This window comes from Hippichthys cyanospilos, chromosome 8 (assembly GCF_059441005.1).
Source record: "Hippichthys cyanospilos isolate Australia breed blue-spotted pipefish chromosome 8, RoL_Hcya_1.0, whole genome shotgun sequence".
Taxonomy (NCBI): domain Eukaryota; kingdom Metazoa; phylum Chordata; class Actinopteri; order Syngnathiformes; family Syngnathidae; genus Hippichthys; species Hippichthys cyanospilos.
Window position 1 is genome coordinate 10805617 of NC_142376.1, and position 16093 is coordinate 10821709.

The 16093-nt window shown below is 39.9% G+C and overlaps 2 protein-coding genes across 2 annotated transcripts; both read left to right on the plus strand.

Annotated features, from left to right (window-relative positions):
• Positions 1-4419: 4419 nt before the first annotated feature.
• Positions 4420-7908, plus strand: calm2a (calmodulin 2a (phosphorylase kinase, delta)). The gene is made up of 6 exons (XM_088421186.1): positions 4420-4553; positions 5209-5239; positions 6161-6304; positions 6378-6484; positions 6564-6699; positions 6773-7908. Exons 1-6 carry the CDS (start codon positions 4551-4553, stop codon positions 6799-6801), a joined length of 450 nt encoding a protein of 149 aa, XP_088277312.1. The 5' UTR covers positions 4420-4550; the 3' UTR covers positions 6802-7908.
• A 508-nt stretch (positions 7909-8416) lies between these two features.
• stpg4 (sperm-tail PG-rich repeat containing 4) lies at positions 8417-14927 on the plus strand. The gene is made up of 6 exons (XM_088421917.1): positions 8417-8534; positions 9615-9869; positions 11845-11909; positions 12095-12140; positions 13595-13699; positions 14771-14927. Exons 1-6 carry the CDS (start codon positions 8463-8465, stop codon positions 14879-14881), a joined length of 654 nt encoding a protein of 217 aa, XP_088278043.1. The 5' UTR covers positions 8417-8462; the 3' UTR covers positions 14882-14927.
• The last annotated feature ends 1166 nt before the right edge of the window (positions 14928-16093 follow it).

Consider the following 16093-nt stretch of genomic DNA (forward strand, 5'->3'; position numbering starts at 1 on the left):
AAGCGCTCCTTAGCAGTGTACTTGTCACTTCCTTATTAGTGGTTATAAACTAAAGTACACAACTACCCTATACGGCCTAAGGAGCACTTCTCGGTTTTCCCCTGGTTATTTGCATTTGTGAGGGAGAGAAGTGTGCATAGGCCACATTAGTTTTTCTGCAAAGAGAACTCCAGATCGTGAAAGACAAGGACACATGTGACTATGGAAAAGAGCCAGTGAAGGTGAAATCAGCCTTGCGAGAGAGATTTGAAGTGCCACACTTCTGGAAGGTCCAAGTAGCAATTTCATGAACACCAGATCCTTACAGAGACTGCAGAAGAGATCCTGGAGGCAAGCCAGTCAGGGAAGGAGAGAGCGAGAAAGCCAACGATACAGTAGATAGAGGAGAGAGGAGTGGTAATGAAAAGGGAGCGTGTCAGGATATGCCAGTGGCATTCACTGGGACAACCTTTAAAAACAGAAATTTGTGTTTAAATACCGTGTATGAAGACAAATGTGCAAGGAACTCACGCAGCAACCGCATTAAACTGTTACCTCAGTTAAGAAATATGTGGTTTCAATTGGGCTGTGATACTTGAAATTTTGCTATCGATTGATACCAAGTACAAATGCTGGTGCTAGTACTAATACCAGGTGCATATAGGTTCATAAAATATTGAAGTATTTTAAATAATTTGTCCAAAATATGTTTTTTTTTCCAAGAGAAACTTTCTTGTTGAGTTCTATATTATTAAACTATGACAAATTGCTTAAATTAAAAACAAAAAACAGCAAAACAAATAAAGGAATAAGGGAAGAAAGACATGTTGGAATCAAAGTAGTTCTGTAAGGTAAGCCTGAAAAAGGAATTTTGAAAAAATATGTATTAAAAAAAACCTCCAAAATAGAATTAAATTGAAAATAGAACTCATTGTAACTATATGTTGCTGTCTTATGCACATGCACTAAAAAGGGATTGTGTAAAGCACCCATGAGAAAGCAAAGTAAATAAATAAAGGTAAGGGATCAATACTAATTCGTTGGTGGCTATATGACACCGATATCAATTAGTATCATGTCTATTTGTACTTCATCTGCACAGCCGTAAGTTTTAGCACATTCAGAGGGGCACGCCCTTCATGAGAAGGGCTTGATTTTTCAATATTTTGAAGCCTCGTTTTACAGAATTGATCAGTTCTTTTATTTGTTTTAATCATTTGAATTTGGCAGGGTTGTTAAGTACACAGTCTTTCTGGTGGTTCTCAAATGGAGTGTGTGCACATCAGGCTGTATGTGAAGCAACTTCAGGGAGGGCATATGTAATTTTAAAAGAGTTTATGCAAGTATCAGACAGACATAGTACAACCTTCTTTTCAAGTTAAGAGCACATTAATTAGAATAATTAGCACGCAACATGAAACACATTATTGCTAAATTGTGTTATAAAGATTCCTTTGCAAAACAATTTGTGAATATTTTTAAGTCGTCTACGGATGTTATTAGTGACAAAACTTTCCAAGCATATGAGCCAGAACAAAAACAGATGATGTTACATGATGTTTTAAGGCTATTTTTCAGCTATTTTCACTCATCTAAAATTAGTTTCTGCTGGTTAGGGGTGCATGGCTGAAAAACTAATTCAGAGGGGGTTGGTATCTCAATGAAAAAAGGTGGGTAAACACTTATTTAGAAGCTGTTTTGATTATTATTACTTTACAGGGTCTTTAAGTGGGTTTGTCTGTTATCCTCCCAAATCAAACAACTATGTTGAAAATAGTAAGATGCACAAAATCGCAAACCAGTCGGGGACATAGAAGACTAAGGGCAAGCCTGATGCTATATCCATTTCATCACAACATGATTGAAACAGGCAGGCACGACCAAATCCTCTTATCCGATTTGAGGCCATTAATCATTTCGCCTCGTGATGTAATTTTGGAAAACAAGTCATTCCTCAGTAACAGGTAGGCCAGCGTGCTTGATGGGATTGGCTGATATACAGCAAGCTGGCTGTTGGACTTTATACACCTAATACAGCACTGTTATTGCACGACTGTAAAACCACCCATGCTTAATAGAAGTGCTTTGCTATGGGCTCAGCCACATTGTCCGCTAACTGGGCTGTACCTTTAGCCAGTTAGCTCAACAAGACAATTCAGATCCAGCTGAACTGCCTGTGCGTCATAAAAAATTAAACCACAAAGGATCACACCCATTCCATCTTGTTTTACCCTGAGGACGCACTCATTGGAACATTCACAAACAAGAAATTAGCTTGCTTATCAGGTCAAATATATAGAAAGAAGGGAAAACAAACATGCTGAACCACATGACGTAAATATCTCTTCATGGATTGTGATGTGCAAACACCTGACATTCTCTCCTGTGAAAGGTGATCCACTACCTTGGCATTGAACCAGCAGGTGCATTACACAGCCTCATTCATTTGTAATAGCGTCTTTCTGTTACGCAGGTAAACATTGCCTCATAGTTGTCATTTGCCTTGCATGGTTTTCAAACGCTATGCAAAAATATACCTTATGATTCCACAACCCGTGCTAACTGCCATTGAGCTACGCGGTTTCTATGGGCCGTTAATGAAGATGGAAGGGTGACTTTAGATTTGCCTCTGCAGAACTGGAATGAACTTTGAACTCTGTTGGACAGAAATGAAAGCTTCTACTTCATTATAATGTCCTGAGTCAGGCAATGACAGATAAGGACCCTTATGGTTATGTGTACAAGTTACATATTCACAGAGGTAATTAAAAAATGAGCATGTATGAAAGGAGTACAAACCCTAATTGTTATAAATAATGTTCTACAACAGGATGTGACACACATTTTATCCTTCACCATGTCATAAAAATGTCTTGATTTGCTCATGCCGCTGAGAATGATTTTAGGTTTTATGGAACAGCAAGTCATGTCTCCTGGGCGCTATATGGGCTTTCCCATATTAACCTTTAACCCTCATTCACCTTTGTCCATCATCTGGACCTCCCTCAGAGACTAATGGGTCATTGAAGGGAGCAGCTGATGGTACTTATTGAAGACTGGCAACAGATTCTGGGCCAACTGCCAAAGAATAGGAGAAATATTTTCACACTAAAAAAAATTAGACCTGCAACAATAAGTCATTTTAACTCTTTTTTTTTTCTTTTTAACCTCTGAACTCTGTTGCTGCAAGATAATGTTGATGTTAATCTACATTAATTTACATGTTCTTGGCTACTTGTACATTGTACTACACGCCCTACATGCAGCCATTCATTCACACATGCTCACACTTATCTGGTTCTTGTGACAGAGTTAGGACGTCATGTCGTAACCTTTCGGGCATTTCATAATCCTCGGTGAAAAAAAGCCTCTGTATGAAAACAAAACCAATGTACGTAGTCAAGATTATAAAGGGTGCAAACGAGAACAACAACAAAAAACACTGGTTGTCTGATTGTAAGGCTACACAGTTGATCACATGACCAGGCATTACCACAGAGTGAAGGGGAACCACTGTGTATCCTCCTCGAGGAGATGCAGGAGATTTCTTTGAATAAAGGTATAAATTGGTTCTCCTGCACATCTACCTTCTCTCAACCTCCTCCTCTTTCTCTCCCATTGGAGCAGGCCTCAGACAGGTGGCTGCTGGGAGACAGCAGTGCAGTCAAGCATCAGCAATCATGCTATCAGATACTCCCTTTGCACAAACTGCATAATTAGATCTTTATATGTGCCATAGACAACAATTAATGAAACAAACATGCTCAGGATTGTACCCAGAATGATCCATGGATAACAATCACATACATGTGCATCTCATTATGCATGCCTAGATAATTTACCATGGGAGTCCAAAGTCGGGATACAGTTTTAGACTACAGTATCGATGTTAACATGTTAGGGTATTGTAATTTGATATTAGCAAATTGTAACAACTAGGAGACAAACGCCGTGGGGAGAAGGGTTTAGCTTTAAATAAATATGGTAGATGCAAAACTGTTAGGGAGTTCCCTCAGGGATGACACCCATGTGTATAAACTGTACACACGAGTTAGCCTGCTGTGGATGTAGCTCTAACAGACAGGATGTCTATGGCTAATGGCTAAGATGCAGCGAAACGCAGAAAATGGGGAGTGACGCATTGCAGGTACAAACAAACCAATCACAGAGCACCATTTCTTTCAGCTAGGGCGTGTGCCTCATCACATAGAAAAAGTGAGTGTACATACGCAAAAAACTAGATCACCGTCAATTCAAGCATAACATTATTCTTATCGCAGTACAAACCCACACGATGTACACACACGCGAGTAAAGTAGTATTTCCTTAATTGCCGTGTGTGTTTTTTGCTTCAAAAATGGTCAAACGTATGGTTTTAGTTACAGAAAAAAATGGCAGTGAGCGGAGGGATATTGAAAAGAGGAGGAGTTTGGGATAACGGTTAAAGGCGAGCCCAGTTGCAGTAGGCAACGGCGTGTCCATCGTTCAGGCTGGCAGTGTGGCGAGATTACGTGCAGGCATAGGCGCGCAGAGGATTTTTGTCGTCAACGAGCAGCTCTATCGACGTCGAAATGGTAAGAGAGAAATACACATTAGTCGTCATTTTCGGGTGTCGAATTAACGGCATGAAAATGACTGCCACTGGGAGACGAAACTCCCCATTTCGACGCGTTCCAAATGCCGCAGTATTAGAGAATATACATCGTCTTACTTTGCGCTAATAATGCTTAATTCCCAGTGGAGCTAATTTTTAATCTTGGCGACGTCTTCGAAAATCAAGAAACACATTTATCCTACGTCTGTCCCGTTTCCTTCAATGTTGCGTCACTTTTGAATTCTTAACGGTACTACTCATGTTTGCGTTAAAGTGAATTAATGTATGGTTATAATAACTACTTTCCCGTTACCTAGAAGCACGTGACGCCCGTTATATTACATTTCGCGACGTTTCTGTACGTGTTAGGAGCATGTTCTCAAGAGACGCCTTTGCTCATTCAGGCCACCCTTATGTTGCCGCCAAATTGCAAGGAAACGCCATGTATTGTGTGTGGCCATGTTCTCGTTCAAAAAAAGCTCCAATCGAAATGAGAGTAATGTCGAGGGGGACCTGCCCTGTTCTAATACTCCCAGTCTTCGTATTGTGTGTCCAAATTGCAAGTACATGCACCTTTTATGGTGAAGCTTCTAAGAAGTGGTTGCCATTTTTGAATATTTGCATTTTCTTTCCAGGCTGATCAGCTTACAGAAGAGCAGATTGCTGGTAAGCCTTCCATCGTTTTATTGTGCTTGTGCTTCTTACTTCATGTTCTCTCAAAGCCCTCCATTATTGATCCTTGTATCTATTGAAGATTTCAGTACTTGCCTTTTTAGGCCGCCTACTGGTTTTCAGCTAGGCAATGGAGTTTATTGGCAATGATGGATTTCCCCCATTATCATCTAATAAAATGATGTAATATGGCAGGCCTGTGTGTTCAGTGAGCATGATGTCCTTTGCCCAGGGTGTGTCCTCCATGAACCGAAGACTTCTTGAGCCATTTCATTCGAAGCCATTAATTTTGACTGATCTGGCAGTTACGACTGCAGCGCTTACCAGACGTGACTTGTTTAATTAGTTAACATGTTGGATTTCAGGGGCAATTGTTGCTAAAATTAACTACCCTCTCTGCAGTGTCAATATTTTTATTTTTTTCCCCCTCACCACCCCATTTCAGACAATGTTATTTTCAGTTTTGAGTTGTTTGACGACTAATTAATTATGATGCTTGAGGGGTTTTCCTATAGCAACAGATTTGTAATAGAGCTTGTTCCAGTGTAGCGCTGTCCCTGACAACGTACTCTTGTTACCTTGGCGAACAGTTGCTTGCAAGTGTCCTCACCAGAAGCAGTCTGACTAGTGAAACTCTTTCTTTTGATGAACATAATGGCCTTTAGCATGTTGACCCTGCAAATAGTTGTCTAGGTTGTTGCATGCAATAACATGAGCCTCGTTGTACTTGATGAGTGTCATCATTCTTCGCACCTTGTGGCGCTGCTAAAAAACGTCGGCTGTCATTAGCCCGCTACTTGGCCTTCTGTTTGCTGTCAGTCTTTGTTGAACTAGAAAGCATTGCCTATAGAGTGTCATAACATGGTGTTGATACTGAAAACAGTGACATGTCCTGTTTTTTGGCCTTCCTCTCAGAATTCAAGGAGGCGTTTTCACTTTTTGATAAGGATGGAGATGGCACCATCACCACCAAAGAGCTGGGCACAGTCATGCGCTCGCTTGGGCAGAACCCTACAGAGGCTGAATTGCAGGACATGATCAATGAGGTTGATGCTGATGGTGAGTGACTTCAAAAACGTTCTCGCGGCTCAGGAAAGCTCAGTCTTCTTCCTTGACACGTTCTGTTTTTCAGGTAACGGCACGATAGATTTCCCGGAATTCCTGACAATGATGGCCAGAAAAATGAAGGATACAGACAGCGAGGAGGAGATTAGAGAAGCTTTTCGTGTATTTGACAAGGTAAATTCTCCATTAAACCTATGACTGGCTGATACATAAATGTTAAAAGTTAAGATGATTTTATTCATGTGACGTGCAGGATGGGAACGGCTACATCAGTGCTGCTGAGCTACGTCACGTGATGACAAACCTCGGGGAGAAGTTAACTGATGAAGAAGTAGATGAGATGATCAGAGAAGCAGACATTGATGGTGATGGTCAGGTCAACTATGAAGGTTGGTACTTGCAATCGTTTTCATCAACTGTCTTTCAGAAATATTAATTTTTTTCTTCCTGTCCCATCTACAGAGTTCGTACAAATGATGACGGCGAAGTGAAGGCCTTGTACAGATTTCGTATATAAATAATTTGCCTTTTTTCTTTGTGTAATTTATCTGTAAAATCTTATTAACCCTCCTGCGTCCCTGCCCCTACTGCTGTCCAAAGGAACTGCATGTAAACTGCATAGGCTCTTGTCCCCATGTCCCTTTTTCTTTTGCTGTCATGGTGTTTGAGTGACAAACGGTCATCCAACCAGATGCCTGCGGAGGCCCTTGGGAGCCGGAGGACCGACTCCTCTGTATTGTGCTCGGGGCCTTTTCTGGCAAGGCGACATTGGAAACCTGTCAGCTGGTTGTCACTTGGCAACACTGTTGGCATGGAAACAATGTAGAGGAGTTGAAACTCTGCATGGACTATGGACAAAGTATATGTGGAAAATTTCTCAGCATTGCACTACTGCAAAAAAAAAAAAAAAAATGACACGGGTGTATCTCCTAGGTACTCGTACAAACTTTTTGTATCTGCTGTTCTATATACCAGAAAATGACTAATTTTACCATGCTTTTTAATGTTTTACTCACTCATTTTCTTTTTCTTTTCTTTTTTTTTTTTTTTTTTTTTTTTTTTTTTAAATGGCCTTTGGCCATGCCTCAAATAATCCATTCCAAGTTGTATATTTTTGTTTTCCAATAAAATTTACAATCTACCCGGATTGGAAAATTGGTCTTGTTTTCTCGGTTCTATTTCTCATTGAATTTACAGCTTTTGTATTGAGGCTGCATGCTCTGTTAAACTACCCCCCCCAATACTTATTGACATTTGAAAACTTCTGGAAAGCACTGAGGAGCATCAATTGATGTGTCTTGATGTAAGGTGGTTCCAATAATCTGTAATTCCAAGAAAGTCTTTACTGTACTTTGGAAGCTTACACAACAGTGCTTAACATTTGATTGTCAGGCGCTGTTGCTGATCAGGTTGTGTTCTGTTGGCATGTCAAAGCTACCTGCCGCTTGTCTGCCCATTTTCAAGGTCCTGGGGATGGATTATACATCAGAAATTAATGTAAATAAATGTACCTTTTTTTTTTTTTAAGATTTCTAGTTGGTTAAAGTAGCTTGCAGCGGTACCAAGTTTATTTTAACAAAATAAAGCTCTCTTGTGGACCACTGCCTCCTGGATTTTATTTACTTCCTTTTGTAGTTTGGTGCCCTTCAAAGCAAGATCAAGTGACTCGGTAGTTACTGTAACTTGGAAATGAAGTAAGAACACATATCTAACTGCTATCTTGTTGGATTGGACAAAGCCCTATTTCGGAGGTGCTCTTCCTACTTACAATTGCTGCATAATACTATTACTTTTTTCAAAAACCAATTGCTGTGAGCCGGCTTTAAGAATTCTTAAATTTAAATATTCTTGAAGGATAATTGTAGATAGGCTATATTACTATTCTGGAGGGCACTATACAACATTATGAAACATCCCAAGCTGAGAAAAACGCATAATGGTAACTGTTATATTCAACATTTTAACCATTATAATTGCAATTATTGCCCAGTCAAATTTAAATTTTGATCCCTACAAAGTGAGGCAGCTTATTGAAAAACTAATCGTGTGAATCCACTGCTATAGTAACAGTCACAGTTTTAACGGTCCTAAAGTATTGCTGGGTTTCCGGTCAGCCCACTTGTGAACACCACGGAAATGAGTACAGTGCAGCATGTCGCTTCATGGAAAAAACAGCATGTCTCGAAGGAAGGTGATATGCAGTGGTGGTAATGACGCAAACAAGGTAATGTTTGTATGTTTTTGTAATTGTTTACAGTTGCCATGGCAAAGTTAGCACTGTAGAGACAATTGTGTTTTTAGGCTCACATCCTATTTTTTTATATGCCAGCAGATAACTAAGATATTCATGGTCTCGTGACTGGGAGACCTGAAACTGGTGTTTGCATATTTTGCCATGTCAATTAGATCAATATCTTCTAATCTAAAGTACAACAGCTTAAATTAATCAAAAAGTATGTCAAAGCATTTTTAAAATGTAAAATTGCATTTTAAATATTTTCTTTACATACAATGATTAAAGGGGAAGTAAAGTAAAAGCTTTCTTTACAATATGTTCAATGTGACCCGATTAGCATTATATTCGTGAAATATGAATTAAGCAGCAAAATCCCTCCATCCATTTTCCAGAGCCGCGTATCCTCATAAAGGTCGCAGGCTTGCTGGTGCCTATCCCAGCTGGTTTCGGGCAGTGGGCGGGGGACACCCTGAACTGGTTTCCAACCTATCGCAGGGTATACAGAGACGAGCGACCATTCACGCAACCAATCACACCGAAGGACAATTTAATACGACCAAGTCACCTGCCACCCATTTTAATTCATTTTAGGAGGTGGCCATTTTGCAACTTGTTGTCGACAGAATATCACATCAGGCTTGCTGAAGGCTCATGTAATGAGCAGTCACGACTCACTCGTTTTTCAAAATTTGGTCATATGATGATGACTAGCAGGCATTGGTCGTTACCGGGGCCCTAAGCTGTGACTTCATTTTCCAATGTCAACAATTTGCAAATTGGCTCCCACTTGAGATGGATAAAAATGAGAGTATTTTGCTGTTTTATTCATCTTCCACAAATGCAAGATGACCCAGAATACTGTGTTTAGACTTGTTTGACTTCACTTATATTTTTGACTTCACGTTCCCTTTAAGCAATATTTCAACTTAAATGTAAGTTAATAATGTTGATAAGACAGGAAAACAAGTTGTAACTTATATTCAAATCATTGATCCTGTATCAGTATCTCTGACAGAGTTTTTGGGTTCACATATTTGTCAAAGATAAGCTTCCACATGTTCTGTTTAGGACAGTCCAAAGCCAGGCCTGTATCACATCCGGGACTTCATTGAGGAAGCTGACCTGAACCCTGTTAGGAAAACCTATGGCTTTAAAGGCACCGACCGCAAATGTCAGCCTATGGGATCGCAAACAGGGGACATGTTGCTACCTGGAGCATATGACCTTCCCGACTCTACTCAGGAAGCGCTGAAGCGACAGGCATCCTCCTCTTTCAAAAGCTGTCCACGGCCTCATATTGTCACTCTAGGAATTCGGGATAAGGTTAGGTTTGTCTGAAATATCTTGTGTTTGTGGAATATATTTTAAGCACCAAATTGACAGGGGAGGCCTGTTTTGTAATTTGCTGTTGTGACATTTGCACCATCACATTATTCATACTTCCACCCACATTCCCCTCAATGGCGTGTTCCCTTCGAGAGTGCAAATGTGTAGCGTGTCCCAATTCTTGTAAGTGCTTGGTCGCCCTGCCTTGGTTCCACACTTCGGCTGAGTACACATCCATGTGCATTTGGCTAAATCATGTTCCCCACAATTTATTGTGGATTTGACCAAAACACTTACAAAATGTCAAAAATTGTTAAAATTCCTCTGACGATGCTGAAAAAACTTTTTTTTTCTGTTTAAGAATTGAATTATTACTAATTTTATTTCTTTTTTTTGTGTTTTATGTATTTTTCAGAGTTTCAAAGTAACCTATGTATTTTGTCTGTAGTTTAGTTGCCCAAATCCGTGGCCTTCTGTGCATGTGCAACAAATCGCACAGGGCCCACAAATAATGCATTGGAAACTCAAGCAGAGCCATGAACGCCATCGTCTGAGCCCAAATTTTTACTCTACTACTAATTTTATGTAATTTAGATATCATTTAAACCAGCAAAACCTCCTCCCAAAAACTATTTAAACAAAACAAGTGAAACACATTTTTCCCCTGCCTTCGACTGAAACGACACCACCTGTGCTTGGATAACGACTAATCACTGATCACCAGTTGGTCAGGTGACATTCACAAGCTGAGCTGTTATTGTTCATTAGCTGGGCTTTCAGCCCTCAAATGATTTAAAAAACGGGTACATTTTGCTACTTTGTTCAAAACACTATATTAATCAGAATACTACTGTTATGTTTAGTCTAGAGCAGCGGTATGCAAACTGCGACTATGGAGCCGCATGTCGCTCTTTCATCCTTATTGTGGATCACCGAGGTTTGGGAAAATAAATAATGCTTGGTTCAGATCGATGACGCGGACGGCGTAACAAGTGACGCATTTAAATTGTACTCAATGAAATTTGTGTAATTTGGTGAGTGGGTTAAATCTATAGGACGTGTTTGGTGCCACGAGATAGGAGACATGAAGCAAGACAGCCAATCAGTTTTGGGAAGGTAAAAACATGAAACGGAAATATAGTGCGGCTTTTTAGATTAAAAGCTCACATTTTCAAAGAGATATAAGTGATCATCAAAAACTAAAGCGCTTGAAGAATTCTTAACACAAAATAAATGTCATCTTAAAGGCCTTGCGTGTGGACTCAATCATTGGGTCAGTCTGCTAATTCTTTCCTTGAAAACCAAGAAGGTAACAACCTTGGTAACCACGAACCTTGGTAGCCGCTCAAAGCTATATGACGAATTAAGAACATAAACAGGAAATACAGTCTAGTCTTCCAGATTAAAAGCTTTTATTTCAAAATAAGATAACACAGGTAAGTAAACAATATAAACCGGAGCGCTTGAAGAATTCTTAACACAGAATAAATTTTATCTTAATGCTCCTGGTTGTGAACACAGATAGATTCAGACATTGGTAAGGTCTGTCTGCTTCTTTTAATGAAAATAATATGGTACAACCTTGGCTAACAAAAGCTGCAGTATGCAGCTCCACGGGCTGCTAACACCCAACTGATTCCATCCGCTTTCACCCTACCACTCACCATAATTACCCTCATATATATATATATATATATATATATATATATATATATATATATATATATATATATATATATATAGTCTCATCTGTGGAAACCGGGTCAAATTGGCTCTTTGAATGTCAAAGGTTGCCGACCCCTGGTTTAGTGTGTCTAAATAGAACAGATTATTGGAAGGAAAATGTTTGACTTGACATCCTCTACAACTCAAAATGCAGATAAATCTCACAAAGAGCTCTTGCCATCGTAATCACCTATAATTGTCGTAGACATTTATTAACGGATCTCTTTATTTCTCTTTAATACTGTAGCACATAAACACTTCACCATGCGATTACAATGTGACAACGAAACCGGTGGAGAAGATTCCCTGCAAGTGAGCAAATGACACACAGCCTCTATTCCCATCGCAGTGCTTCAAATAATCTTTTCTCTCTTTCTTCCTTTTTTCATTTCCTTCTCAAAGCACAAAGATAGTCAATATGTTCTTTTATTTTCTCTTTACATTTTGTCCTACACGTTCTGTTTTTTCACCTCCATATTTCATTGTCTTCTCTGCAGGCATGTTATGTTTCGGTCAAGCGTGCCGAGGATCACCTTTCCTCCCGTAAGTATCCAATCGCTAAGACTCCTCATTCAGACTAATCAGTCTTTCCACCGCTCACAAAAAGGGCTTTGTTCCAAAAACACTTTGAATAGGTTTTGGTTACAAGTTGTGGCCTACTGTAATGTGTATCTAGTATATGTCGTGCATGAGCGGGTTATGACAACCCCAGGAGCCAAAGAAAACCGATTCCTCCATTTGAAAGCGCGTGAGGGTCAGCTTAAGCTCATATTGCAGAGTGTTGCAGCCTTAACCGTGTCTCCATGCTGGTAGCTGATGGATATTTGAGACCCGTTGGCAGCTGCAGAGTGTTGACACAGAAGGAAAGGCGCAAAGAAATCCCGAGGGTGTTATTACTGCAGAGTTGGGAGCAGTTTTCTGCTGTTAGTGATGTCACACTGACTCTGAGACATGTTAATTGTCAAAGGTTAAGCTCATTACGCAAATCCTGTGGAAAACTTGCTCCATATTTGGATCATCCACAGATGAACATACAGGAATGTCATCTTTTTGATTATTTTAAATTACAAGCTTTGAAAGGATGTTCCTAAATGCCAGTGGATAAGTGGCCATATTGTTGTTCTGTTAAATACAAATGCATTGACACATTAGAATAATCTGGTCCAGATAAAGAGAGTCAGATACGGAACAGCCAATCGTCTAATGAGTACAACAGAGGAACATGATTGGACATGAATGGCCTGTGTGGGGGATAGTCTATGGCAGTGGAGGGGGATTTTTGTTTTGATTTGGCACCGCATGCCAATTTTTATGGTTGTTGGTGTAAGAAAGTGAAAGGCACACAGCGTAACGTGGCACACAGCTTGTGATGACAACTATTCAAAACAAATGCGGTTGCTGAATGGTGACACACTAGCTGTGAGATAATGGACTCAGTGATTGTGCTTTGTTTTAATGTTTTTTTTCAAGAAAATTATTTGGGTATATTTTATAATGATTCAGAATCATGGCAAATGAGAATCTTGATGCGTAAATCAATTTTTTGGCACACCGATACTCGACAGGATTCTCTCTAATGCTGTGCCGGGCTGTTCGGGTTCTCCCTCTGGTAAAAGGTGAGAAGCTGGGTCCTCCGAGAGAGGCTCGATGTTCCTCCGCAATGAGAAGAGCCAGATGAGGTGGCTTGGGGATCTTGTTAGGATGCCACATGAACATCTTCCTGGTAAGGCCTTCCGAGCATGTCCCACTGGGAGGAGGCCCTAGAGACTCCACACGGGGAGACCCAGGACACGCTTGAGAGACTATGTCTCGCGGTTGGCTTGGGAACACCTGGGGATGCCCCAAAAGTAACTGGATGAAGTGGCAAGTGGAAGGAGAGTCTGGGCTTCCTTGTTTAAAATGCTGCCTTAATGGAATAAAATGAATGTAATATTTCGGTTTTATACACATAAAAAAAGACAAATAAGAAAGCAAAATCTTTTGTGTGCCTGCCTCAGAAGGAAGGACCTGCCCCGGGTGTGTACAACCTTTCAAGCAAACCTGCAAATGGTATCACTTCCTGTTTCAAATCCAAATTACCACGGCTCCACAGTGTACACTCTGTAAGTTTTTGGTTTTTTTCTTGATCACTAGCAACTTCCTGAATACAATATATAGTTGGTTATATTTGACGATCTGGTTCATTGAAATTCAAAGTATGCCTCTGCATATTTATAAAATATTTATAAAAATACGGCTAAGCGTGTGAACATCAGCAATACAAAATTCAGAATTAATTAATTGTGATTGAGGCTGAGACCACATGGTTATTAGTTGGAAGCTTTACATGTGTCTTCAAGGTAGTGTCTGACACTTTTTCATCAGAAACAAATGATGGATGTATAAAAATGATAGTTACCCCTGGAAAAATGTTCATCCCTGCCCCTACAGTTTGAGTTGACACCCAAATGATCTGATTATGGTGCATCAAAAATTTATCAAATGTTTACACGTATGCCCTGGAATGTGCTTGCACAGTTATTATTACTTCTGAATGAGTTTTTCTTTGGATGTTTGAGAAGTCCTACCTCGTGACTGGTCAGTTCAGTGAACTGCCAAGCACAAGTACAGTTACTTGCTTTCATTCCCTTTTGCAAAATATTGTTTATAAAACAGAAAATAAAAGACACAAATGTTTTTGTGGCTGACAGTGCAAAAAGGGGGAACTAATTGAGCATGCTAGAAAACTTGGTTGAACATCAGCTTGGCTTTAGGCTTGCGAGCCCTTGAAGGAGAGACTTGGGCTGAAGAGCGATGCAGAGTTTACCCGCTTGCGCTTGGACATTAATGTTAGCCTGCTAATTTCGCAACATGCGAGGTTTCCGAGTGACACCGATAAGGGTGAATCAGTAATTTAGAAAAAGGGTCAAACTTTGCTTACATCATATCTGCACCAGGCAATAGTCGAAGCTAAGCAAATAGGTGGCAGGAGGTGTGAACCGTTGAGCCTGATGGAAGGACTCAGTTTTGATTGTTGTGATTACAAACATTTCGTCAGACCCTACGCTAACTACTAAAATATCTAAAATGAGAGTAATTTAGAATCACAAAATGTGGACGTTTGCAATGAATGTTCTGAGACTCAAGTGTATTAAGTGTTTTCTATATGTGGATGTTTCTGTTACCCAATCCAGTGGACCCCAGGGCCAGGCACATACGAACTCCTCCGGACATCAGAAGATCACCTGAGCATGAAGACGACAGCGGATCAGTCATTTAGTCTCCTCTTTCGTGACACTCCTTAGACTGACAACTTAAGAGTTGCCACCGTGCTGGTGTTGCTATCTTCATCAAAAAATAAATATTAACAGAATTGACCAAATTTGCAGCCTACATGGATTTTCTGGTCTTCCATTTATTGCATTACAGGCCACATTTGTTGGTAAAATCACTTTAGGCATGGCAGCCGGGAGAGCAAAGTGATCTTATCTGCGACAAAGGGTACTTTATTCCACTTAACTACATATTCCTGGTGTTGCTCTGCACTGCTCTCACTCCTCTTTTCCACGCTGTTGTTGGCAGTCAGGCAGCTATGCCTTCCTACTATCTCTGCCCTGTGATGCACTCAGGAGGAGGAATGCTGCTCAGCCATGCGTCACATGCACATAGCTTAGTGTGGCATGCTCCCTCCGATAACGCATTCAGTATTATGCGCCAAGGCTGTGGCACACAATAAAACAGCTATTCTTATCGCTACCTACTCTGCATATTCTCCTTTCTTTCGGCAAACCCAACACAGCCAACAATGTTGGGAAATAAAGGATGCAGAAATGATAGGAGCTAATTGTGCCTTTCATTCCTGGGCAAGAGGGCGCAATAACAAGCAGTCTGAGGATGAAGAGCATGTTCTTTTTAATTTATGGATATGGGACTACATGTTTAGAATACTCATTTGGTAAGCATTTCTTTTAGCATATAATTAAGTAGTTCCCATGCCAGGTTATAAACAATACTACAACTCTACACTTTAAGAGCTAACACTTGGAAGATTTCTTGTATTATGAAACTATGAGAGGTAAATGAAAAACTGGCCATAGGATGCACACTCTACGATTACACTAGCAGGAACTAAAAGCACAAAGTTCTGCATGTTGCTTTGTCTCTGTGAAAAATATTATCCATTCATCTAGATGAAAATAAGAATTGCCAGAGTTCCTGATGTTGGATTAGTGAGTCTAGTGGAGAGAGTCCTAAATTCATCATCTTGGCACAAATAAATAACAATCCTGAATATTTAATGTCAATTATCAATGAAGGCGCCTCTAATTAGAAGTAGATTTATTATCAAATAAGCGTTTTATCCCACTCGGAACAACAAAATTAGCTTACATGTCTTGTTTCGGTAAAGGAGTGTACCAAATAAATAAACACAAACACATACAAACAGTATTTTTTTTGTAAAAAAATTAAAAGTAACCACACGAATAATAAAGAGGAAAAAGTCTTCGTGTTCTGCT

What these genes read in the sequence shown, in the direction of transcription:
- stpg4 (XM_088421917.1), top strand. Translation starts at nt 8,463, where the DNA reads ATGTCGCTTCATGGAAAAAACAGCATGTCTCGAAGGAAGGTGATATGC. An exon ending in CTCTAGGAATTCGGGATAAG is followed by an intron (nt 9,870 to 11,844) that starts GTTAGGTTTGTC and finishes TTAATACTGTAG; the next exon opens with CACATAAACACTTCACCATG. An exon ending in CGAGGATCACCTTTCCTCCC is followed by an intron (nt 12,141 to 13,594) that starts GTAAGTATCCAA and finishes TGCCTGCCTCAG; the next exon opens with AAGGAAGGACCTGCCCCGGG.
- calm2a (XM_088421186.1), top strand. An exon ending in TACAGAAGAGCAGATTGCTG is followed by an intron (nt 5,240 to 6,160) that starts GTAAGCCTTCCA and finishes CCTTCCTCTCAG; the next exon opens with AATTCAAGGAGGCGTTTTCA. An exon ending in CAATGAGGTTGATGCTGATG is followed by an intron (nt 6,305 to 6,377) that starts GTGAGTGACTTC and finishes TCTGTTTTTCAG; the next exon opens with GTAACGGCACGATAGATTTC.